Source organism: Camelus ferus, chromosome 3 (genome assembly GCF_009834535.1).
Source record: "Camelus ferus isolate YT-003-E chromosome 3, BCGSAC_Cfer_1.0, whole genome shotgun sequence".
NCBI classification, from domain to species: domain Eukaryota; kingdom Metazoa; phylum Chordata; class Mammalia; order Artiodactyla; family Camelidae; genus Camelus; species Camelus ferus.
Window position 1 is genome coordinate 59,018,787 of NC_045698.1, and position 27,562 is coordinate 59,046,348.

The 27,562-nt window shown below is 36.6% G+C and overlaps 1 protein-coding gene and 1 long non-coding RNA gene across 12 annotated transcripts in view; one reads left to right on the forward strand and one right to left on the reverse strand.

The window, feature by feature from the left end:
- The window catches only part of TMEM161B (transmembrane protein 161B), a 67,310-nt gene extending 64,931 nt beyond the window's left edge, over positions 1 to 2,379 (reverse strand). The window contains exon 1 of one of the 2 annotated variants that reach the window (XM_006187961.3): positions 2,230 to 2,379. In XM_006187961.3, coding sequence (XP_006188023.1) covers positions 2,230 to 2,232 — 3 coding nt within the window. In that variant the 5' untranslated portion in view covers positions 2,233 to 2,379. The remainder of the gene's footprint in view (positions 1 to 2,229) is intronic. The other variant, XM_014562002.2, reaches the window with a different exon arrangement.
- A 48-nt stretch (positions 2,380 to 2,427) lies between these two features.
- Positions 2,428 to 27,562, forward strand: part of LOC106730043 — a 57,291-nt gene continuing 32,156 nt past the window's right edge. For 8 of the 10 annotated variants that reach the window (XR_004318197.1, XR_004318198.1, XR_004318195.1 and 5 more), the window contains exons 1-3: positions 2,428 to 2,537; positions 5,807 to 5,949; positions 12,984 to 13,092. This is a non-coding gene — a long non-coding RNA (uncharacterized LOC106730043). Of the gene's footprint in view, positions 2,586 to 5,806; positions 5,950 to 12,980; positions 13,093 to 27,562 lie in introns of all 10 variants that reach the window. The other 2 variants (XR_004318201.1, XR_004318213.1) reach the window with 2 other exon arrangements.

The following is a 27,562-nucleotide window of genomic DNA, read 5'->3' on the forward strand; positions in this document are numbered from 1 at the left end:
ATTCTGAAAAAGTCCTTGGTGAAGTCACAGAATCATAAATATAAGAGTTAAAAGGTGTTTTAATTCCCGTCAAGTTCCAAGTCTCTTATCTAGAAGGAAATTGGAATTCTTATCTAAGTTGAATGATTTTGCTAAGTTCATATAATTAATAATGGGCAGAATCTGGGTTTTCTGAGTTCAAGTACTACTCTCTTTTCATTATAGCCCAAGTAGTGCACAAGATCTCAATTCAACTAAGCTGAATCCTAAATAATTTCAGACCTTATTCACTTCACTGAATGACTAAACCCTTTCTTTTGAAGGGATTCCAGGCATTGCCCACCCATGCATATACAGACCTTATCAATTTCATAGCCAGGAAAGCTAAAGCCCAGAGGTTAGTAATTAACTCAGAAATAAAAGCAATACCAAAATGGAGTCAACTACTTGGCCCCTGGTGACATTCTCTTAAGTGACATTTTACTTAATCTTAAAACTACCTTTTTAGAGCTGGCTTTAGTATTACAGAATACTGAGAATAGGTTCACGTTCAGCTTCTCTGGCACAATTATAAATTTAAAGATTTTAATTACACTTTCTCTTCAACTTTTCAGATCAAGTTATCAAAATATGAGCTTAAATTTCAAAACTGGAGATCTGAGTTACAGTTCAGACTGGGCCAAACTGTTGCTACCTTAGGTAAGTCACTGTCTATTTCTAGACCTCAGATTCTTCCCTTTATAAAATGGGAGGTGGGGGCAAGGCAGGGGAGAGGGAGAGATGGTTAAGCTAGTTATTATCTTTCAGTTCTACTGTTCCTTATCTTTGTCTAATTTTATTGATATGAAAGGAGAAAAAAACTCTTAATTATTACAAATTGTACTAGTCATGAGGTTAAAATAAACAAACACACATGCCCAAGAGTCATAGGTTAGCTGGTAGAGTGCACCAGGAACCGCGTTATTTTGAAGTTCTGTTTCAGTCAGTTAAGTTTCTACAAGTCATTCAAAAGTCAATCATTATACACAATAGCTAAATGATGTCAACATTTGGTCCTGAAAAAATATGGCAAACTGAAACTAAATTCCAAGACAGAATCTCCTCCAGGTGAGAATTTGAAATTTTTTATATAGTCAAGCAACTGACAGTGTTGAACATTACTGGATCCCTGTGATACTGGAAAAAGCAGGAGAAATCCCCTCAGCTGCCACCTTCTTGTGTTCAGAAAACAGCTTATCGCAAAGAACAACCAGTCCTCATAGGACTTAGGTAAGACTCAGGAATGACCCACCTCCTTGTTAACCTATAACAAGGCCAAACATAGCATCTGCAAACTCCTATTCTTTGCTTCATAAATCACTAGTTGAATTCTTCTCATAGATCAATTGGAACAAAATGCTAACCAAATTTTGCTTAAGATTTCTTCCCCCAGGTTCCTGAACTTTGGCCCACCCGCAGCCTCAAACAAGACACAGCTCCTCCTAAACAGCTCTTCCCCAGAACACACAGGCCTGAGGGTAAAATGTTCTCTGATCTACTGTCCAATCAAACGACCCTTTGATCTCACTTCCGCACACCCAGTTCTTTTTAGCCTTGTTTACTCCTCCCTATAAAAGAAAAAACCCTTTTGCCTAACCTTTGAGATTCTTGCAGACCTTAAGGTCAGGACATTCTCCCTACTCCAACAGCTCCCTCCCCCTTGCCCTTACAATTGCAATGTTCCTTTCGAATAAAGACCCTCCTTATTAGGGCAGGATTTATTTGACACCTTTTCCAATTCCAAATGCCTTAATTCGAAAGATAACTGACTTTGCTGTTTAAGTTACAGGTGTTGATCCTCTACAAGAAGAGGATCTGCTGTGTTCACCTGTATAGGCTAGCTAAAGGCATTCTAAGATCTGAAGTTCTTGGCCACTGCTCTGCATCAGAGGAATGAAATGAGACGATCAACCGGGCAAGGTCAATTATGGGACCACCTGGCCCCACAGGCCGTACACAGTGAAGGGCCATTAACATTCTGACTATCTACCCCGTACTCCTGGACAGATCTAGCGGTTGGGTAGGACAGAAACTGCTTCCTCCGGGGCCTCGGCGTTCTGGGACAGGTGGTAGGTCCTGCCCTACCGCTCATCCTACTGCTCCCTCCCGCTCCATCCTCAGTTGAGTACCCGACCCGCTCCCTTCACAGAACTGACCTCCCGGCCCCTTCCTCCCCACTGCTGTTACTCCAGCCCTCACAGATAGACTCACCATGGCGTCAAGGACAGGTCGTGGGCCAGACGCCCTGAAGTCGCCGGGACCGTCCCTGACCTCCGCTCCCGACCCTGCACCCGGGATCCACTCCACACAGCGAGAGAGCGGGTCTTCCGGCTCTGCCGGAAGTCCTGCTCGCGCGGGACAGGAAGTCCCTCCCCTCTCCTGAACGCCGGCGACCCTACGCCACGCAGAGGTGAGGCTACGCAGGACGTCCTCTATTGCCACTTCCGTGGGTGCTAGGTTAGAGGCTGGGGGCGGTGCTGACCTTGAGAGCGCGCCGGGGAGGCGCAGGCGCAGCACAGGTAGGTGGGCGGACGGCGCGCCGCTGTCGCGCCTGCGAGGATCCGGAGGTAGGTTGGATGGTTTGGGCGAGAGCGCACCTTCGCTTTGGAAGGTGATGGAGGTGCAGGTTGGTGAATGGAGTGGGAGCCAACCCCAGATCCGGCGGATTTAGTGCGGAAGAAAACCGCAGACCGCGCTCTGGCTGAGACAACACAGTAGTTACCTCGGCTCAGTCACGCTCTTTCTCTTTTTACTTTCTCGTGTTTCTGACTGTCCCTTCTTGGAGACTTTCCGGATCTCCACAGACGTGTCCCTTTGTCGTCTTGTTCCCGGCTTTATCGGGTCCTCCAGCTCTACCCTTCCTCAGGGCAGTGGAATCTGATCGTGAGAAGTTTCTTCGCTATTCACAGATACCAGCTGAAGCCAGAAGGACATCCACCAAGCGCAGGGAAACCGGGAAGAGAATTCTGCCTGTTTAATACATTCTAATATGGACGGTTTCCTTTTAGTTTAAAATCAGAAGGGAAAAAGTCAAACTCCCGTATACCTCCTAATTTTATGTTGTTGTTGGCTCTTTCTTCAAAAAAGAACTCCCATGTACCTTCAGAATTTTGTGTTGTTTTCTGTACCTGTCACCTCTATCTTTTTATTTGGCTGTACATAGTATTAGTGGCAGGCTTGAAATGTATATACAGAGTATTTTTAACCCAAAAATTAATCTCCTAATTTGGGGATCCTTGCTTAAATCCTGGCTGTATCTGCACTTTCATCTGTGGGATCTCTTTTTGCCATAGGGTCTAGTTTTGTCGCAAAGCTGGAATTGCGAAGGGAAACTAGGAAGTTTCAGAAGAATTTAGAAAAGTTGAGTTGACAGAGGTGGTTAGAGATGTTAAGTTTCATCCCCCTTACTAAAGTACCTTGAAAGTATGATATCCAAGCTATGAAGTCAGAATTTTGAGCCATCCAAAAGAAGCATGCACAGGGCAGTTGCTTTATATTAGAAAGGGGGATAGAGACTGGGAGTATGAATTGTTTTTACTTTAAATTTTGTTTATTGGGGGATGAATGGCGTGATGATCAGTGACAAGAATAAGTATTAACATTGGAAACAGCTGGGCGTGGGGTGGGGCTGGGAAATATTACGTGAAACAGATCCTATTGAGCATGAATCCAGAGAGTTCCAATTCTGCTGTGTGGGACAAGGTTGTAAACAGACAAGCCTCAGGGCATCCGCAAATGGTTAAGTGTGGTAGAGAGGACTGGAGTCTCGTTTGCTGGTGTATCTGGAAAGCAGCTGCTATCCTTGAGGAATAAAAGGTGAAGAAGGAAAGTGGCTATCAGTCTGTCAGTGACAACACGTACTATGAATTCTTACTCTTTCATTTCCTACATAGGGGGTCTTACATCTGTCCTAAACCTGACAGCCTTATTGAGGTTCAGAAAGCATATCCTCCTATGTGACAGTAAGACTGAAATTATTAGGGTGGAATCCATTCCTGCCAGAGTAAAACCACAAAAGGAAATCACAGTCAGTATTCGTTATCTGCTAATTTTTAATAGATCATGGGGTTCTATGTTCCTTATTTGACGTATGGCAAGTTGATAAATAACCCTTGGTTAATATCCTTTAATGTTTTTATTTCTATTACAGTAATATTTTTAAATATTAAAATGCATACAGTATGTTTTAAGGCAGCATCTCCTAGTCTTTTTTTATCCCACAGAGTAATTATAATGTTATGTAAGGTTACATGCCTTGAAGTAGAGGGATTTACCTATTTTCATTACTTAAATAGATGAGAGTCTTTGACAGAGGTACAAAGAAAGGGGGAAATTATGAAAGGGGAAAAATGATGTGGATGATGGAGATTAAGAAAAAATTCGGTAGTTTTTGAGAAAGGAATTAGGAATCCACTCTTTGATAAAAATCTTGGTTGCTTACTATTTGAGCTTTGCTATAAATTGTCCTGAGTGAGAACTGTTCTCAACTACTTAAGTTATCTCTTCCTACACCTGCACCTACTTGGAACATTTTCAACCAGTAAGAACTATCACTTTTTCAAAGTCTAGCTCCACGTTCTTTGCAAAATGTTTTCCAGATTGGCTTCTCTAAGAAATTTCCAGTATATAATTACACTTTCTTACGTGGTGCCTTTGTAATCCACCCCACCCCACCCCATAATGTATATTGTTTTCCTAATTAGACATAAATGCCCAGAGAGTTGGAATCTTTTTTTGTGTGTATTGCCCACCCTCATCCCCTTGAGAAATACCATTTAAATGAATGTTGTAGATAAAATCACTCCAGTTAAACTGCCCTTAAAATAATTTATGGACAAAAATGTTAGTTTTAGGAATACTTATAATAGTAAAAAATTGGGAACGATCGTTAGCAATTAAGAGATTGGTCAAATTTCTATCATGTATACTTAGTGGAATATTATCTTGCTATTTTAAAAAGCTATTAGACTAGTCTTTCTGATGAAAGACATAATTATATGGTTGCTTTGACGTGAAAAAAGTCCTAAGTATAGAACAAAGAGTAAAAAATGAAGTAACCAAAATGCATCAATCATCATTACTGGAATTACCCCTCTAAAACAACTTTTCTGTAAGGGGGCAATATTTTTTGATTAATTTTTTTACTTAACAATGTATAAAAGGATTTTTTTTTCCAAAAAAAAAAAAAAACTTGTGCTTTGTAACATCCACCTTTATTACTCTCATCTTTCTAATTTGGGGAAAACATGAACATGTTCTTCAGAAGTGTATTGCAACCCTTTGATAGTTGGATAGCCTTCCTCTGAACTTTTATTTACTTGTTATTGTAGTTGTAGTGAGGACGGCACTTACATATCTGACTAATTGGTTGGACAACTGCAAATTTTACACACATTATACAATGCACTAACATACTGTATTACTAATGTACATAAATAGGATCTTGATATCATTTGATACAATGTGGTGTCAGGAAAGTCTAAACAACCACCACGAAGCCAATAAACAAAACCATAAGAAAGGACCTGTTTAGAACCTAAATTAGCTTTATTCATTCATAAACTATTTATTGAGTATCTACCATGTCCTAGTCACTGTTTTGGACTTAGGGAAAGTGGGGTAAATAGAGCAGACATGGTTCCCTCCTACATTTTAGTGATAATAGACCATAAGTAAGCAAGAAAAATATAAAATAGTGCTAGGCAGGGAGTTAAAATAGGTGAGTATTTTAGATTAGGTGACTAAAGAAAGCTTCTAAAAGAGTGCTATTTAAACTCCTATTTGACAGGAGAATCCAGTTTTGCAAAAATTGGGGAAACCATTGCTTGCAGAGGGGACAATAACGCAAAACCCTGAGGCATGAACTACCTTGGGAAATTCCAGGAACCAAAAGAAGGCCTGCCTGGTTGAAGCATAGTAACTACAAGACGAGTAAGTTTGGGGGTAGGAAAGGGCTGAGTTATGGTTGCGTTGAAAGCCAGGGAAGGGTTTAGATTTTATTATAACTATAGTGGGAAAAGCATTTTAACCTGAAGAGTTATATGCAAGAATGTATTTTTAAAATCTGCTTTGATAGTATTTTTGTAATTGGATTGTTTAGTTGAGTTACGTGTAATACACTAATTTACCTGGACTTAAATCTACCGTGTTATTTGGTATTCATCTGTCCCATCTCTCCTGTGTTGAGTTTCTCCTTTTTTGCCTTCTTTGAGATTATTTTTAATTATTTCATTTCTTCCAACCCATAAGCCTGACAGTTATATATTATTTTAGTAATTTATATTATACTTCTTCCTGGACAATGTAAGAACCTGAGAATACATCAACTTTGTTTACTACCCTGCTCCATGTTATATACATTGTGTTTCCTCAATATATATTTCCTAAATTCCTTAAGACATTATTCTTTTTATGTAATTAATGTGCATTTATATTTATTCAGACATTTACTTTGTCTGTTGTACTTCATGACTCTTGGAGTTTCTAAGCTTTTATCTGGGATCTTATTTCTTCCTCCTGAAGAACATGCTTTAGTATTTCCTTTTGTAGATGTCTGTTGTAACAAATTCAGTTTTTGTATCCTGAAACTATTTACTTTACCTTCACTTTCAAAGAACTTTTTTGCTGTAGCAAAATGTTAGTAGCTATTTTATCATTTTGAAGATACATTCCACTGCTTTTGGCTTCCAATTCTCTTTTTGAAAAATAATGTCAGTTTTATTTTTGCCCCTTTAAAGGAATCTGTTTTTTCCTTTGGCTGTTTTTAAGATGTTTGTCCAAAAATCGAAGCAGTTTTATTATGATGTGACTACATTTTTTTCTTTTTTCTTTTCTTTTCTTTTTTTTTTTTTTTAATTTGTTTGTTTTCAATTTTGAGGTTTGTAATGCATCTTGAATCCAGGACCTGATGTCTTCATTCTGTTTTTTCTCAGCTCTTATCAGTTACTGTTTCTGCTCTGCTCTCTCCCCTCTGCTCTCCTGGTATTCCACTTAAATGTATAGTAGATCATTGCACTTTATCCCTTATTTCCATTTATTTGTCTCTGTGGTTCATTCTGAATACTTCTTACCTTTCAATTAATTCTTTTATTTTTAATAGTTTCTAATTTCCTGTTAAACTTATATGTTAAAGCACTTATTTCAGTTATTATCTTTTTGGTTGTTATCAGTTCAGGCATTTCTGTTGGGTTCTGTTTTATAGTTTCCAGTTAGCTATCCAGTTATCTATCTCAATCTGATCTTTTATTTCCTCAAACATATTAAGCATAATAATTTAAAAACTTGTGTATAGTAACTGTGGGTCTGCTGTTGCCTGATGCTTCTTTGTTTCTTTGTTGTGTTTATTTTTTATCATATTGTCTTATTTACTTTTATGGGCTTTTTTTATTTTATATTACTTATATAATTTTTATTTATAAAAATTTGTTAATTTATGTTATTTTTGATGAATGCCAGAACTGGTATATGAAATTATAATTAGAGGTCTAAAATGATGATATTTTCTGCAGAAAGGATTTATGTCTCCTAGCAGGAGTTTTGGGCCCTACTAATCCAAAATCACCTTAATCTAGTCAGTGATTGAGATGATTGGAATCTGAGCAGGTCTGCTTCTAGTTGGAACTTTTTCCTAGGGTATAGACCTTTGAGATCTCAACTTAAAGTCTGTAGAGTCAACCAAGGTAGGCCCTGAACTCCAGTTTTTGTCATTTTAACTCACGGAGTTAGTCATATGCTTTGTTCAGCTTGTCAGTCATCTTCTCAAGAATCAGCTGATACCCCAGAAAAAAGCTATCATACATACTGGGTTCAACAATTCTGGCTTTTTTTCCATCTGGATTTTCCACTGCCTCATCAGCTCTCTGATGCTTTCAGATGTTTGTTTTCTATTTTATCCGCCTTTTCTAACTGTCAGAAGAAGGACTACAGGCATACCTTGGAGATACTGCTGGTTTGGTTCCAGACCACTGCAGTAAAGCAAATACCACAATGGAATGAGTCACATGAATTTTTTTGTTTCTCAGTGTATATAAAAGTCATTTTTACATTGAACTATATTCTATTATGTATGAAATAGCATTATATCCTTTTTTAAAAAGTATATACCTTAATTTAAAAATACTGTATTGCTAAAATATGCTTCATCTGAGCCTTTAGTGAGTTATAATCTTTTTGCTGGTGGAGGGTTTGAGATATTTTGAGAATTACCAGGTTTGACACAGAGATATGAAGGGAGCAAATGCTCTTGGAAAAATGGTGCAGAGAGACTCATTCAATGCAGTGTTGCCACAGACCTTCAATTTTTAAAAAACACAGTATCTGTGAAGCACAATGAAGTTAAGTGCAATAAAACAAAGTATGTCTGTACTGAAATACAGGTATAGAAATAGATGCACTCTTATAAGGAATATTGATTTAAGACGGAGGCAGCATTTCAGGCCAAAGGGAAAAGCAAGAGCATTTCAATAAATGATACTGGATATCCATATGGAAGAAAATGAAATTGGACCTCCTTGCTTAACACCATACAGAAAAATCAGTTCCAGGTGAATTAAAGATTTAAATGTGAAAGGAAAATCTACTAAACCTTCAGAAGAAAAGATAGCAAGATATCTTTATGCTCTAATGGTAGGGAAATGAAAAACCTATAAAGAAGAAGACTACATTAAAATACATTTTTTAAAAAACAACTCTGTTCCAAAGATACCATAAGCCCTTGGAGCAGTAGTTAATTTCAGCTAGGTGCAAGAAATGTACAAGATGAGCCTGGAACGTTTGGTTGTGCAGTTTAGCAAGGAAGCTACCATAGAATACTAGGATCATGTCAAATTGACTCAGGACACAACTGAAAAGTATCCCTCTGGCCAAAGATGGGACGGTTTGAGTATTAATAAGGACACACAGGTTCATTGAAATCCTTTGAGCACAGGATGGAACATATCAAATGCAATGGATTGGAACATGTGAAATTATCAAATGTCCCTTAATTCATGAGTTCGTAATGATAATAAAACTTACAAAAAGCATCTAATTGGTCAGCATTGGAGGATGTTATGCAATCATTCATTATTTTGAAAACCAGTTTTTTAAAAAGGTAATTAATTGAGTATTGATCCTGCCTTTCTTACATGAATTGTACCACAAGTAACCAAATAATAAATGAGGGGAAGTTTTTCTATATACATACATTAATAAATGAGGGAGGAATGATAAAATTAGAAAATTATCATTTTGAGATTATTAGTGAATAATTGACTTATTGCACATCAACAGCTGCTAATATGACAAATAAGGAAACATTATATGCCTCTTAAAGGAAAAAATACATGTCACCTATTAAAAACTTTTGTCAAAAATTTGAACCTGATACTAAGAAATGTAGAGAATGTGTTAAACACAGTGGCTATGCAATCAGAAAAACCTAATCTCTGGAAATCATGGGACAAATTAACTTCAACAAATATGTTTCAGGATAGCAAGGATAAAAAAATGTAGATTAAAGGAGACATGTAAAAGACATGGAGCAATGTGTAAACTTGTATTAGTTGTCTACTGCTGTATAACAAATTACCCCAAGTCTTAACAGCTGGAAACTAAAAATATTTTTTGAGGGTCAGGAATCCAGCAGTGGTTTAGCTGGGTCTCATGGCCCAGGGTCTCATGAGTTTTCAGTCAAGCTGTTGGCTGGACTGAAGATTTGACTGGTCATAGAGGATTCACTTCCATGATGGCTCATTCACAGGGCTGCCTAAGTGTCCTCACAACATAGTTCCTGGCCTTCCCCAAAGAGAGACAAGCCAAAATCACTCAAAGTGATGTACCATTACTTCTGTATTCTATTGGTCCCACAGATGATCCTTGATATGGTGTGGGAGGGAATTATGCAAAAGCATGAATACCAGGAAGCTGGCTAACACAATTTGACCTCCAAAGAGTCACATCATTCCAGTATGCCAAACACACTCATCATCCACCGAAACTTCCCTAAACTTTCATCCCATTAAAGCATTAACTCAGAGTCTAGAAAGCCAAGTCAGTTGTAGGTGTGGATGAGGCTTTTCAGGTGTACTTCCTTAAGCACAGCTCTTTAAATGGAGTTCCTCTTGATTGGAAGACCTGTATACTAAAGACACACAGTATCAGCCTCCACGCACTTAATATAAAATGGGATAACCACAATAGATGTGTTTAAAAGGGGGGAAATGAGATACGCGGTTCACAGGAATTCTGAAATCCTCCTGAGAATAGGTTGGCAGTTTCTTGATTAAGACTGAAGTCCTGAGAGTAAATCTCCATGGCTCGTAACTCTACTTCCTGGTCTCTTGGATCCTCTCACTGTGTCATCCTTCTTTTTCCATATTTACAGCTGTGTACTTGTCTCTGCCTGGAAAAGTTGGGATGTCCAAAAGCCTCTTCTCATTGGGTGCTCTGTCCCTTTCAGTCCAGCCTGGCAAACAGCCCACTAATATAAAAATTAAAGATTTTCTTTTAAAAAATTATATCCTGCTAATATAATTCTTTTATAAACGTGTGGTTCTCATGTGAATTTTATTTGCGTTATACCATTAAACAAAGCAACGTAAATCTCTTCCATATAAACCTTTCTCTGCCTTGGGCTTTTGGTGCACCACACCCTTAAAATTCTTAGAAGCCCTGTAATTTGAGAGGTATTGTCAGGCACACCCTGCATGTCTGAATGAAAATACTGTAAGGCACCATGCTAGATCTTTCTGAGGTCTTAAAGGGTTTTACAACTACAAACTCAACTTCATACTTTCCTGTTTGTGCCTTGGATTTGTTCTTTTCCTGAGCCATTTCCTAATTTTAGCATCATCTGTCACCTAGAGAGATTGGGGATCTTCAAATCCCAAAAGTTCTGGCTCCTTTTTCTTTAACAGTTCTTCCTTTAACTTATCTCTCTCCTCTCACATTTTACTATAAACAACAAGAAGAAATCAGGTAACATCTGTAATATTCTGGCTGGAAACTGCCTTGACTAGGTCAGCCAGTTCATTAGGCGTATTTTCTACTTTGCACATAACTACAGGTGACAAATTTGCTAAACTTACTACCACTTTACTCCTATTTCCAGTAAGACATTTTTAATCTATTAAGACCTCATCTGCAGCCTCCTCAAAGTTACCATACACGTATGAACAATTTCTTCAAGGATCTTCAAACTTTCACTAACACTCTCCTGCAAGTCCTTCCACCTTCTGCCCACTGCACTTCAAAGCCACACTTACATTTGAGGTCTTTATTATGGCAGCACCCCACTTCCAGGTAATAAAATCTTTATTAGTTTTGTATTGCCTTATAACAAACTACCTCCAAACGTAGTATTTAAAGCAGCAAACAGTTCTCTCTCATGCAGTGGCTGAGGGTCAGAAATCCAGGAATAGTTTCGCTAAGTGGGTCTCATTTAGAGTCTCTTGTGAAGTAGCAGTCAAGCTGTCAGCTAGGGCAACGATCACTTAATGGTTTAACTAGTGCTAGAGGATCCACTTCCAAGATGACTTTCACTCAAAGTATCCTAGTTTGGATAATAAATTATATGTTCATCTTTTTTAAAGTAACATTTTCTTCTTTAACCGGGATGGAGGGCATATGGATCTCTATTGTATCATTTTTCCTTATATCACACATATATTTTACAAATACCCGTTTGAAACTAGCCAGTATTTTTAAATATAATTTTAAATTTTAGCCAGTACAACATGGTAATAAATAAAAATTTGTATTTAGAGAATGTAAATAGGATTTGAATTAAACCCTTATCTTCTGGATGGATGTGGAGATAAATAATTTACTCTCAATACATGCCTGGCATTGTGGTAAGCCCTTATGGGTATTACTTCATCATAATAGCAAGATTTTTAGGTAGGTATTATTCTCTCTATTTTACACATGAAGAATCTGAGGCACAAACATATGTATATCTTAGCCAAAGTCATACCGTGACAGAGCAGAATCTGAATCCAAGCAATGTGACAGAAGACTACATGCTCTTAACCACAATGCAGAATCCATAATAGATAATCTTTTTTTGTGTGCTGTGGATCCCTTTGGCAGTCTGGTGAAGCCTATAAAACCCTTTATAGAATCATGTTTTTAATGCATAAAATATGCACAGGAACATGAATGAAACCAACTACACTAAAATACAGTAATTCAGGCTATTCAACAGACGTGTGCTTTACATGTGCTTCTTTATTAATGCATTGAAAACCAAAATCTAGTAGAGGGCCTAATAATATCTATAACTTTTAAATAGTGAACAGTAACTGTCTCTTGAGATTTCTACAACTATAGTAATTTGATGGGAAAATATCGATTTTTATTGGTGAGAGTCACTGGTACTTCTAATAATACTGGTTTATTGCCTGTTTTCACAATTGAAAGAAATGCCAAATTTCACTTAGAGGTTAGCAAAAATTAAGGTACAGGTTTTTTTTTTTCTCGTCAAAATTCATAGCTCGCTGTTTTATGACCTTACTTCATAGACTTCCTGACATGTTTTACTTCAGGGAGGTCATACTCCACACCTTATCTCTCACTTTCTGGTTTGGGATTACACTCAAAATGAGATACACAAGTGAATTAGTTTATTAGAGATAAAAAATATTTCTCTATGTGATGAACTTGAGGGGGAGATGAGAAACAGGATGTTTTAGAATGACTAGGTGTACACATAGACAAGGGGAAGCCTGGAACTGCTTTAGAGTGTTTTATTTGAGAGGTTTAAAACTGGCTCCAAACATGTACTGTCACATGCAATTATTCGTAAAAGAATTCATTATTGATACCACAGTGCCCTGCAGTATAATATTGGTCAATACCTGTAGCAATGCAACAATCAAAAAAGAAAATTCAAATAGCTGGATACCTTTTAAAAGTTTCATTGGGCTAAAAGCAAAACATCTGACAAGTTTTTGATTTGTCTTTCTCATGATTTGATGTCCCAGCAGAGCAACTGGGGAACCTAATTCTGACCAACAAGGAGGAATTGCTTGGCTAATTGGAAGTGACAGAAACCTTGGGAGAAAACAACCACATACCAAGGATAATTATAAGAAGGTAACATGGGCCCTAAAGCATAGTGTCTAGAAACCTGAAGCTCCCAAATGAGGTGTGACTTGCAAAAAATGCTAAGAGAGGACAGAGAACGAGCTTTTAAAAATTCTGTTCAGAGCCAGAAGATGATCAAGGAAGGGAAAAGCCCATTTACAGTTTCTGGTGTAAGGTTAGAGTTGACAGAGAAAACAGATTCCTTACATATTATTTTGCTTCATTCTCTGCGAAGGAAACTTGAGAAGCAGGTTGACATAGTAGGAAGAACTATGTATGTCTGTGGCGTCAGGCAAGCTTGGGTTTAATTCTCTGTTTCAGCACTTTTCAGTTACATTTCCCTGGGTCTCTCTTTCCCCATCTGTAAAATGGAGATAACTGTATCTTTTATAGGATTGTTCTGAGTAATGAGACTGAACCAGGCTCATAGTAATGACTCAATAAATAGCAACGTAATAATATTACTCAAAAGACTAGTATAAATAGTGACAGGAAACAATACTCTTTCCAAATAGAAGGAACTCTAAGAAAGTAACAGTTAGGTAACAGTTCCAGTTTAGAATTTATCATCTGATATGAGTGGCTTATATTGCAGGTTCTTGAGGGAAGATAGGAAGGGTGCAAATGAGACCTGAGAACAGCTGTCCCCATCTTTGAGGAATTACAGAAACCAGAATAGGTGCTAGAACACTAAACATGGGCAAATGTCTGCCTTCGGGGTGAAAAGCAGAAATTAAAACCTGGGAAATTATTTGGGATGTTCCCTCCCATTGATGTAGTATTCACTTGCCCAGGGAAGGGGGAATTCCAAAAACAAAAAAAAAGCAACTGAAACAAAGGAACAGATTGAATTTTCCAAAGAAGTGCTTAAAGTGAAGATACAATCTTAAAAGCTAAGGTGACAAAGAACAGTTTTCTTCAGAGCTTCAAGAGGTAAAGCTTGAAAAAAAGGAAGGAAAAAAAATTGTATCCTTAAGCAAGATGTTGTGGCTTGAATGGTGGCACCCAAAAAGATATGTCCATGTTCCAATCCCTGGAACCTTATTTGGAAAAAGGGTCTTTGCAGATGTAATTAAGGATCTTGAGATGAGATCAGTCACTCTGGATCACCTGCTGTAAATCCAGTGACAACAATCTTTATGTGACAAACTGAAGAGAAGAAGACACAGAGAAGAGGAGGCAATGAGGCTAAGGTTGAAGTAACACAGCCTCAAGTGAAGGAATGCTCACAGGTGCCAGAAGCTGGAAGAGGCAAAACTCAGACCCTCCCCTAGGTCCTCCAGAAGTGCGGCCCTGCCAACTCCCTGATCTCAGACTCCTGAATTATGAGAGAACACATTTCTGTAGTTTAAGCCACCAATTTGTGGTAATCTGTTACTGTAACCCTATGAAGGGAATACACAGAGTTAAAGAGAATCTAGTAATATCTCTGGTAGGTGAGGTTCTCCAGGGTTGGAGGGACTGGAGGATAATGAAATGGATGGTGGTGGGTGAAGAAGGTCTGAGGGATTCCTTGGAGGGAATATGTGAAACAGGGTGGAGTTAGCAAAATACAGACCCCTAGTCTCAGCTTTGACAGAGGTTGTCAAGAGATCGAAAGAGACCTAACAGGGTTACCATGCTTTGCCAGAACCAGAAGGCCATGTGGTAGCCGATTTAATACTCAGAGTTCCCCCAAAGAGTATTTCATGTCATCAGAAAGAGCGTCGGTTTGACAAATGCTTTCCACTCCCCACTCCCTTGATCTGTACCAGGAGTAACCACTGTCTGTGTCATCTTAGCTTTTAAGATTGTCTTCACTTCACTCAATCCTATCCAAACTACTCATAGGAAAACGTATTTTTTCAATATTCCTTGGCAGTCTCAAGCCCTCAGAAATACAGAAAAGATCATGGACAACTAAAGGGGTTCTGGTGATATAGAATGGAAATCCATATCATTTGGAAACCCTCCTTTCACTCTTTACTTGACTAGGACTTTATTCATTCAACTGAGAGTCCCTAACACTTCTAACCCCCCACCAGGACTACTTTGATCTTAGGCAAGAATCTAAAAGGAATTAGTAAAAGGATGCTCTGGGATCATCTTTAAGAGAAAACAGTAATCAGTCAAATACAGTATGGATTTACCAACCAGAATGTATTTGCCTAATTTTATTTTCTTCCTGACAGGATTACTAGACCAGTGCACCAATAAAATGAAGTAGACAATATTTATCTGTGCCTAACAGACATTACTGACATTTTTCATCATATACTTAACCAGTAAGTTTGGGAGGAAAAAGGCTAGATGATCGTACCTTCAGGGAGGGACTTAATACCCAAAGAGTACTGATCCTGGATGGCAGTCAGCCACTGTGAAGGTTTTCAATGTAGAACCACACAGTCCCTATGTGGGTCAACACTGTAGTTCACTGACTTGAGAAAAGATATGGAACCCATATTTATCAAATTTTTACCTAATTCAAAGTTAGAAACAGTAGGAGGTTTTGCAAACCTTAGAACAGTTTGATGTTTACTCTGGGCTAAATTCTAGGTAGTAATAATTAGAATTCAGAAATTTTGGGAATATGTAACCATGCAAGCAGGGTCCAACAAAATAGAATTTTTAAATTTATTCACTCATTTAGATATCAAATTTAGAGATTATCTATTCTCTGTAAATGTCTATGTTAGGTTTTAGAAAGATGATTAAGGTATTGTACTTGGACTGCAGGAGTTTAAAATCTGGTGAGTGAAGTAGACTTGTAAAAAGATAAAATATATTGCAATATAAATATTCATTGTAAGGTCTTATATTTAGCAAAATTAAAAAAAAATTAACTACACTTAATTGTTTGGAATAGACTGGCATTAGCATACATATAACATCTTTAAGAGTTTAAAAGCTAGAAAGAATAATGTTTGCCAGGAATATGACAGTGGACTGATACTCTTTTTCTAACTCATACAAATTGATTTTTTAAAAATTAACAAGGACTTAAACGTCCAAAGGAGGCAACACAAATAGCCAGTAGAGATATAAAAACATATTAAAAAATTCATTCTCAATGGTAAGCAAATCAAGACAACAAATTTGAAAAAAAAAATCAATATATAATAGTATTCCACAGTTGCAAAAGTGTGGTGAGATGGACACTTATATACTGCTTGTGTATATCTATAAATACTTCATTTATGAAATGGTAACCATGTGGAAAATTATTATAGATAAGTCTTACTATGCAATGCAGCTATTTTCTTCTAGGCATCTACTTTAAGAAATGATCTAAAATATGTAAAGTATACATAAGGAAGTCCATAACAGCATTTTTAGTAATAGTAATAAAAAATTAAGATAAATGATTAAAAAGATATATACATACTAGAGAGGGTATGGAGAAAAGGGAACCCTCCTGCACTGTTGGTTGGAATGTAATTTGGTGCAGCCACTATGGAAAACAGTATGGAGATTCCTTTAAAAACTAAAGATGAAGTTACCATGTGATCCAGCAGTCCCACTCCTGGGCATATATCTGGAGAAAACTAATTCAAAAAGATACATGCACCCCAATGTTCATAGCAGAACTATTTTCAATAGCCAAGACATGAAAGCAACTTAAATGTTCATCAACGGATGAATAAAGAAAATGTAGTATCTTTATATACAATGGAATACTACTCAGCCATAAAAAACAATGAAATAATGCCATTTGCAGCAACATGGATGGACCTAGAGATTATCATACTAAGTGAAGTAAGCGAGAAAGAAAAAGACAAATACCATATGATATCACTCATATGTAGAATCTAAAACAATGATGCAAATGAACTATTAACAAAACAGAAACAGACTTATATACATGGAAAACAAACTTATGGTTACCAGGGAGGAAAGGGGAGGGAGGGACAGATTGGGAGTTTGGGATTTTCAGATACTGACTACTAGATATATAATAGTTAAACAACAAGTTCATACTGTATAGCACAGGGAACTATATTCAGTATCTTGTAGTAACCTATAATAAAAAACAATGTGAAGAAGAATATATATGTATGTATTTGTGTGTATAACTGAATCACCATGCTGTACACCGGAGACTAACACAACATTGTAAATCAACTATACTTCAATTAAAAAAAGATATGTACAGCCATATTATTGAATGTCATAATCAGAATTATGCATCTTAAAAAAGAGGGAGTCTGCAATATTATATTACATTGTATTATATTCAACTAGAAGGCTACGGATCATGACGTTTCATTGTAAACCTTCTTAGACATTTTGAATTTTGTGCCATATGCATGTAACACATCCAAAAAAGAAACACAATTTTAAAAGTTTTCAGCCTAAAAGTTTTTAAATACACTTAACAAATTTTTTTTAATGATGTAAGGAAGTACACTAAGTGAAAAGCAAGGAAATCTCATTTTCCTGCAGTGAATATGTATAATTGCAAAATGTATATAGTCTGACTACGTAACTAGAAATACTTTGTTCAGCGTTTTTCACCGTAAAAAATCTAGGACCCATTTACATACATGCAAGAAGGATGGTAAATAAGCTCATCTAAGGAATGATTGGAGGAAAATGTGAATGTTTAGCCTGAAGTATACATGTGAGAGGATGACGGCTGTCTTCAAGTGTCTGAAGTACTGTCATATGGAAAAGGGTCCATAATTCCTCAGGGAAGTCTCAGAGGGTGAAGCTCAATCCAGTGGCAGGAGCTACAGCAAGCCATTTCAGGTCAACGTCAAAACACAGACTGTTTACTTGTTTATTGGCCATTTCAGCCCAGTGTCAGGAAACACTTCCTAACAGAATGGGGCAAAAAAAAAATGAGTGAATTTCCAGTCACTTGAAGGATTCAAGCAAAAATTGTCACTTCCTTGATTGGACATTATAGAAGAGATTCAAGCAGCAGAAGTGTGGTTTTTGGTATGATTCCAGCTTTCTGGGATGAAGTTCTCTGTAAAATGGAGAGGTCTGACTACATTACCTCCAGGTTCCTTTTGACTTGTAAATTGTTTTGATTCTGCATTGGTGTCATTACATTTGGCTGTCTTTTCCAGATTTATTTGATATCAGTCTTTTATCACTTGAAATACATCACACTATTCTTGATAGAATTAATTTAGATGTTTGAAAAACTATTTGTAAAAATGCAAAACTCTATGCAAGACATCTTTATAGTTCAATATCATTGGCCATTAGGAAAATACAAATTAACACCACAATGAGATAGCACTACATTAGAATGGCTAAAATAAAAAATACTGATGATACCAACTGCTGACAGGATGTGGAGCAACTGTATCTCTTGTACTTTGCTGAAGGGAGTGTAAAATATGGTACAGCCACTCTAGGAAATAGTTTGATAGTTTTTTTTATAAAGTTAAATAGATACTTATCATAAAACCCAGTAATGCAACTATTGGATATTTTCAGAAATGAAAATTTAACATTCATACAAAAATCTGCACATAAATATTCAAATCAGCTTTATTTGTGATAGCCAAAAACTGGAAACAACCAGTACCCTCCAATGAGTGAATGAATAAATCGTGGGACATCCTTATTATCATGGGATACTACTCAGCAATGAAAAAGAACAAACTTGATACGTGCAACAATTTACATGGATCTTGAGACCACTGCGTTGAATGAAAAACTAATCTCAAAATGTTTATATATGGTATGATTCCATTTATATAACATTATCAAAATGGCAAAATTATAGTGATAGAAAACAAGTGGTGCCAGGGGTTAGGGTTGGGGAGGGTGTGACTGTAAGGGTACAGCAAGAGTAAGTTACTTTGGGATGGTAGAATAATTCCATATCCTAATTGTAGTGATCACTATTAATTTATGACAGGTGATAGAATTTTATAGAACTATACACCAAAAAAAAAAAAATTACGTTTATCTTCAAGGTTCTGGAAAGCAAGAAAATTTGTATCATTATTCACTTTTTATTTACATTGACTTTTTAACATTTAGCTTTAAACTGTTTTATAATCAATATGGAATGTTTTTCATATGAAATACTTTATTGAAGAGTGCCATAGAAATAAGGGTGTGAGGTTTACTTACTTGACAGTTATTTTACTCTTTTTCTTTGAAGGAATAAGTGGTCAAATGTGAAAGTAAATTCAGGCAAGTCTCACTTTAATTTATACTTTATTCTTGTTTTTAAATTTTACAATCACATCTTCAAGGAAGCCTCTGGAAAAAGATTTTTACATAAATTTTCATAGCTCACTCAAAAGTGATCCATTTTTCACTATTTATCTTATGAGTAAAGAGACTGCACCTTGCCAGGTTCTACTTTAGCTGTTGATTCTGTTTATACTTAACTAAATTTACTTCCAATCAAATTGTAAAATAAACACAAAAGCTTAAAATTAATTTCTATCCTAGGATAAGGGCTATACAGAGAGTTTGTCCTAAGAGTAAATATCTATAATAAGATGATCCTTATGAATACCAAAGTAGTAGTGTCTCTCAGACAGTATAAGTCTGCTTTTGTGACTGACATTACCAATGTTCAGTATTTTCAATTCTCTTCTTTTTTCTGGATATGTAAAAAGTTACATTTCTTAGTTCTGCAAGTTAGTCAGGGCTGTGTGACTAGTTCTACCAATAAACAGTGACCAGAGATGAGACGTCACTTCCAGGCCAAAGCATTTAAGAGTCAGTGCATGATTCACCATGCTGTCTTTCCTGGCACTGAGAACCCTGAGGCATCATTTAGTTGGAGATACCAGAGAAAGGAAGTGTCTCAACGTTCAGCCACTACATGAAGGGCTGCCCTGGAGAAACTAGACTCCTAGCAGATTTTCCTGAGTAAAAAACTTTTATGTGATAAGTCTCTGAGATTTCGGTATAGTTCATTACCACAGCCTCCCCTAGCCTATCCTGACAAATAGAATCTATATGCTAATTTTTCCTGTGTTAAAGGTTTTCATGGCCTTTTGTGTTTTCCATATATCAGATGATAGTTACATGTATATATATACACAGCTTTTCCAATACGAAAATATTTTAACACAATTAGCACTTCAACTAATAACTTAATCTAGCAGTGTCTACTACCAACTTAAGATCTCAAATTTCTAATCTAAGTGAACAATATTTTTAATTGTCTATACCTATATCTCAAACTTAACACCCTGTGCTAATCAGTACCAACCAATAAAAAAGGATACATTTGTTTATGCAGTCTTTTAATTCACTAAATAACCACTGATGTTTCTAGCCTGACGCATACCCTGAAACAGAGATTTGCATACAGGAAGATTTATTAGGGGGTTTTCTTGAAATTAACACTTGTGGTGAAATGCAGGATTGGGTAAAGGGAGAAGTTGGGCTTCTTCTGAAACTGACACTAAACCAATACTGTGGGTGGCTCTGAAGCCAGGGTGGCTTTTAAGAAGTGTTCCAGGTTGAGGCAAGGGTGCTGGGCCTCTGTATACCCATCAGTGACCAGTCATTGGATAAAAATTGCCCTTAAGAAGTGGGTGTGACCTTGGATAAGGCAATTTCTGGATGGAGCTGACATCTTGAGAGCTGTGAGCCACAGCATTCCCAGCAGCTGGACAAGAAGTCCTTCAGTCCTGAAGCAGAATCTGGTGTTAGTGGGATCTACCTCAGTGTCCAGTACACCTGATAATCATGAAGAGGCATTTATCTGACACTGAGATGATCACCACCACCATCATCATCATCACATTTACTGACAGCTTTAATATGTGCCAGGCACACGTCTCTGGTGCTTTGAAATTATTAACAAATGTAATCAAAATAAGCCAATAATATAATCTTAAATACTTTGTCTTCAAAAATAAAAATCAATATAGGTGCTTTCTGCAACATACCTCAATCCCAGAAATGCTTTGCTAATGCCCATTCAACAATTTCCACTGGAAGTTACTCTATCGAGTATGATCAGCCCCATTCAATGATTCTCACTGGCCAATTTAGTTCCTTTTTTCATGGGCTGCACCATCTAAATCATGGATGGTATTATGATGTCTGTCATTTACATTAAATGAGCACAGATAATATAATATGTGTGTGTATATATACATGTGTTAATTCAGGCTACATCATAAGTGCTGTTGTTTGCCATAATAAGGAACTAACACTCCCAAGTATGATCAGCTGGCAGTTAGCCAAAAGACCACACTCCAGAGGAAGCTGTGACTAGTGCTTTAGTCATCGTTATCTTGGACCAACCAACACCAGAATTTTGCTAATTAGCATAATGAATATTCGCAATCAGTTCTCGGTGAAATTAGTGTTGTTCAAGGTATGTGGATTGGCTAATATATTTTAGACATTCCACTTTTGCTGAAGAGGGTATAAAAATCTAGCAAGCACCACAATCTCTATCCTAAGGAAAGGGCCCAAGATTTGATCCCTAAAATGTCCTGTATCCAGTAGAATGTCCAGTAGATTCTGGTTTCCTGAACCCTGCCTCTAAATATCACTGCATCTACCCATGTTGCAGTCATATGTGGTAGCCAGTCTCTAAACTGATCCTTAATGCCCTTAATACCAGCGATTCTTAGTATTCATCCCTTTGTGTAGTTCTTCTCCCCCCTACACTGTATAGAGATGACCTGTGTAAATAAGATATTCTAGCAATGAGGATAATGCTTTCCAAGGCTAAATCTTAAAGGCTGTTGCAGACTCTGCCTTTTTCTCTCTTGGATTATCTATTCTGGAGGAAGACAGCCACCCTGTTGTGAAGCTGTTATGGAGAGGTCCTGATGGGGAGGAACTCAGGTCTCCTGCCAATAGTCAACACTAACTTGCCTGCTCTGTGGATGAGCCATCTTGGAAGCAGATCTTCTAGGCATAGTCAAACCTTCAGGTAACAACAGCCTCAGCCAACGTCTTGACTCATGAGAAATTCTGACCCAAATCTCCCTAGCCAACTGGATTTATCCCTGATCTACAGAAACTATGAGATAATAAATATTTATTGTTATTTTAAGTCACTAAATTTTGGGGTAATTTGTTATGCAGCCATGGATAACTAATACATCATAGTACATAAAAGCATAGACAGCTGGAACTTAGCTGAACTTGCAGAAGAGATTCTATGAACAGTTGTATATTAAGCCTCCTTGCTAATAGCTATTTATTTTTTTAAATGTCTGTATGGCAGAATTTGGTCTAAGACTTGCTTGCATTATAACCTAGCAACAAAGCTATGTCAGAGTAACTACCACCTTCATTTATCTCAAAAATTGGTGGCTACTTTTATCTGTCAAAAAGAACAGAATAGTTGTGCGTGACCAAGTTGACTTAGATAATTTTACAAGAGAGTCCTATTGATTTTTCTGCCTATGATAGCTTGACTCTATCCATTTCTCTTTATCACCACCATCAATCCAGTCCAGACTACCTTCATCTCTCACCCTGGACCACTACAACAATCTTCTTACTCATTTAGTCATACCCGTTGGTCCTCTTCCATCCCATTGTCATTGTTACAGTTAGAGTGATCCTTTTAGAGCACATATCTATTCAAGTAATTCCACCACCACCCCTGCCCCCATTTAAAATCCTTTAGTACTCAGAAAAGATCATAAGGCAAAGATATAGCCCTACATGGCCTACCAAACTCCTGTCTGATCTGGGTCTACCAATTTTTTGAGTGTTGTCTTGAACTCTTCTCCCTCTTACTCTCTTTGATTGCCCCTCACTGGCCTTCCCTCAATTACTAGTACTGTTCCTGTTCCCACTCACAACAGAGAATTTGTATGTGGTGTTTCCTTTGCCTTGAAATCTCTTCCTTTTCCTCTGTCTAGCTCAAGTCTGCCTATCCTTCATATCTAGTGTATATGTCAGTTCTTCAGCAAAACTTCCCCCAGTCTCCCTGACTGACTCTCATAACATCATACACCCCTCCTTTGTTTGCCTGTCATATTGCAATTTTACATTTGTTTAATTATTTTATTAATGTTTGTGTTTACTGCTAGACCTTACATTTTATAAGAGAAGGTGCTATATCTAGTTTAACTCATTTATATATGCCCTGAAGCCCAAGAACATAGTGCATATTTGATAAATATTTGATTAAAGACTGAATAACTAATTAATTGAATGAACTCAGGTGGGGATAAATGGTTCTTCAGAGCCAGAGTTCCTAAGTTCAAATTCTGGCAGTTCCTAACGATGTAACGTTAAAAATGATTTTACCTCATTGTTCCTCTGTAAATTGGGAATAATAATTACCTTATAGGGTTTTGCAAGGAATAAATGAGTTAATATTTAAGGGCTTAAAGCCATTCCTGACACATTAAGCACTATGTATGGCAAGTGCAGTTATTATTATTGTTATTAATATACTTAGTCATTTTGACATGCTAGTTCCTTAGGCTGTGGTCACCAGTTCCATGGATAAGTTCATGCTTTTCTTATGGATAACAGATTTCAGGTGTCTATGTAAAAATAAGAAACTATGTCTAAGACACAAATTGAAGGCAGAATTTATAAATCTTTTTGAGCTGTCCAGTTTTGATTGAGGTATAAGGATGCTAATGTTAACGCCCATATCACTGGTGTTTATTTGGTAATTTACTACTTATACAAAAAGACAAAGAAAGCAGTGTTTGAATTATATGAGAATTTGCAGAGTTCTATAGCTATCTTTTACTAGGGCACAATTTATGTACCAAAAGGAATTGAACCCACCATCTGTTTCTGAGTTTTTTGCATTGGTTACTTACTTTCACTGCAAATAATGGCAAGAAGTTATTAACATAATATGCAATACAATTGATCTTTTTGGCCTATGGGGACTATGGACCTTCCATACTTTGAATCACTGACTTTAAAATGTTAAAGCTGCAGGTTTGTACCTTTTGAACACCATATGTTATAAACTATTGAAATGATGTCTTTTCTTACTTGACATTGGAAATATTCACGCTCAGTGCAAAAGCAGCTATGGTTGGATCTTGTAGCTGCTAATCCTTTATACAGAAGTTGTGAATGCTGGCATTTTATTATATTTAGCGTCCCCACCTACAGATAGGTCCCTTGTAAGCTGCCATTAACTTGGGCAATAGATCATAAACCAAAGGGTTGTTTTAGGTGAGTGTTACAAATGATGTATTCTGTTCTTTGTTTACTACCAACCATGAAAAACAACACTGTTCTTTCCAGAGAAACTGACATCACCCAGTCCTTACAACTTAGGTCATTTTAGTCTGGAGGAAAAAAAAAATTCTTTTCAACTTCTTGCCAGTTCCTCCTGACTTTTTGAGAAGGCAATACCTCTGAAAGAAAACAGATCAAAGTTACATGGGACTAAGGGCAGATCAGACAGTTATACTTTGTAGTCTGTTGAAAACAGAGCTAGCTTTACTGGAAAAGAGATTATTGTAGTTACAAGGAGCAGAGGCAAGATCAGAGGGGTTACTAGCCTAAAAACTAACCTCCATTCCTCTACCAGCTTGTCAGACCTTAAAAGTTCACCATTAGAAATTCATTTGTTTGCATTTTAAACAATAATTCCTTAAAGCAGTTACCCATAGAAAAAAGTGAATTCTCTATCAGTTCTTTTTCCTGAAAGTGAATTTTGAAAGCACTGGGACCAAGAGGTAACACTAGCCCCCGAAAGCTCTGATTTGATTGCAGGAGTGCTGTGGAGAGAACAGATTGGAAGAGTACAGGTTACATTTGAAGAGACAGTAGAGGGAAATCTGTGGCCATAGAATACAGTGATTTCAATGTGTGATGACTATGAGGAAAAAGAGAAAGTGGATTTTTTTTTCATTCATGGTTCTAGGCATCTACATAGAAGATAGAAAATATGTTCCTGTATCATGAGATAGAATGAAAATGGCATAGACGAAATAAGAGTCATTCCCCTGTCATGCCTGGAATGTGAGAGCAACTTCACTTTCTTAAATATCCTGGTCATCAGCTTTTTTCTTACCATAATCATGCTCAATTCATTCCTCACTTATAGAGTGATTAGTATGTATAGAACACCTTAAGGCTAATACAAAATTTTTAGGTTTTCTGTCTTTGAGGAGCTCTCCATGTGTCCTCTCTCCAGGAATTCACTCATCAGTGCATAAACCATTTACCTGTTAAACTGTGTATGATAGATTGAGACCCCATCCATTAATAAGTGTGGAAACACAGGTCCCTTTGTCTTCTAATAAGGAACCAAGGAACATAAAGAAAGTAAAGATGGGATGAATAGATAATGAAGGAGATGGTACAGCTTTATGGACTTAACTATTATTATGTGCTTGATATTTCCAGCTGAACTAGAAAGGAAAAACTACATGTGAGAAAAATCTATCACCTTCTGATGAGCAAAGGAGTTTGTTGCAGGATGAGAATTTGCTGGTAGGTGTAAGGGAGAGTAACAGTAGGAGTTGTCCCAATTTATACGCAACCAGCAATGTATAAGAGTAGCAGTATCCAATTTTGAAAATTTTAGTGTGTAGTGGTATCTGATTATGGTTTTAATTTGCATTTTCTCCGTGAATAATACTGAATCTTTTTTCAAATCCTTGTTGACTCTTTCGATATCTAGACTTATGAAATGCCTATTCAGATCTTTTGCCCATTTCTCAAAAAATTCAGTTGTCTTTCTCTTATTTATAGTGGTGCCTTGTATATTTTGGATATAAGTTCTTTGTCAATTCATTGTCTATTCAATTGATCCAGAACCACTTTTTCAAGAGATTGTCCTTTCCTCCACTGACTTGCACCTTTGTCATAAATCACATAATTCTAAATGTGTGATGGCTTCCCCAAAATATTCTATTAAACATATTATTTGAGTGAATGATACACTCAATTGGTAAGAAAATCAAAATAAATAAATTAAGAAATTAAATTCAAAAGAGTACAAAAATGCAAATGGTGAAGAGCAGAAGTAAATGTACCTTCTATCCTGTTCATCTGTATTCTTTCTTTCTCCAGGTGCAGTCACGACTGTCAGCACCCAGATATACCAAACAATTTTGCTTAACTTTCTAGGGTCCTGAATAAAGAAAGCCCTTTATCCCAAAGTCTACCCCTTGATTCTAATGTAATGACTACTCTATGTGATTCTGTTATCCAGTTTCTAGGTGGTTCTGATACAAATTTGTTCTAACATAATTTAAAAGTCCACTTTCCTTCACTCTTTTGAAAAAAATCACATGACTGGATTTTTAAAACCCAATTAGATAAAGCCTTTTTTTTTTTAATTAGGGGGGATTCAACTTACATATATTTATTGTGATTATACTTACTTCTGCTATTTTCTTTTATATTATTTACTATTTTTCTTTTTTGACTTTTGTTGAATTAATCAAGCTTGCATGCTTTCTTGTTTTAGTAGTTTAGAAATTATACATTTTATTTTTTATTCTGCTCCTAGATATTTAAATTTTAGCTTCTGTCTTATATCTACTTGCCCTTAAAGTCTAGAATTAAGCAGCATCTGTATCCTGCCCTTGACCCTGATCTTCTTCCCAACTTTCTCCTCCAATTTAAACAGGGACAGATCCAATTTCTATATAGCTGGTAGCTTATACAGTTTGGGGTTTCCTCTTTAAAATAATTTGAAATTCTAAATTTAAAAATTGGTTAAGAAAATGAATGTTTACTTAGAATGAGAAAAGAAATCAGAACAAATGATAACTTTAAAATTTTACAAATTTACAAATGTTTAAAAAAAATAATTCCACAAATAGAATCCAGAGAAATAATACAATATTTTTATTAACTGCCTGGGACCCTTCTATAGTACTTTTCCCCCTGTGTTTTCTTCCTTTACAATTTTCTATTTCTGATTATTGGAAAGCAAACCCACAAACTGTCTTCTAGCTATGTACATTTCAAGCTTGGCCCCTCTGCCTCCAACTATCTACATAACTTCCAGTGCATGGGACACACTCATATCATAACACAACCCTAGGCTCTGCAGCTTTGCTAGGTGAGTCAGCACAGATGGAAGCAGGATTCCTAAGAGCTTTCCCTACATTGGGGGAACTAGCAAGAAAAGTTAACTATTCACAATTGACTATAAACCACCTATATATATTTCCCTAAATCCAAATTAAATGATGTCCTCAATTCAGTAGCCCCTGGCCAAATCCCAGATATATCCATGCTACACAACACTGTTTTAAAAAGTATAACAGAGAGGAATTCAGAGAAGAAATGGGAAGTGATCTAATGATTATTTTAGCAAATAGAATATTTTAATATTTTCAACTATTTTATATTTTAAGGAAGTTTTTTAAAAGGATAGGCATACAAATCATAGAATTATCTCAATAGATGCAGAAAAAGCTTTTGTCACAGTTCAACATCCATTTATGATAACAACTTTAAACAAAGTGGGTACAGAGGGAGCATACTTCAATATAATAAAGGCCATATGTGAGAAACCCACAGCTAACATCATACTCAATGGTGAAAAGCTGAAAGCACTTCCTCTAAGATCAGAAGCAAGACAAAGGATGCCCAC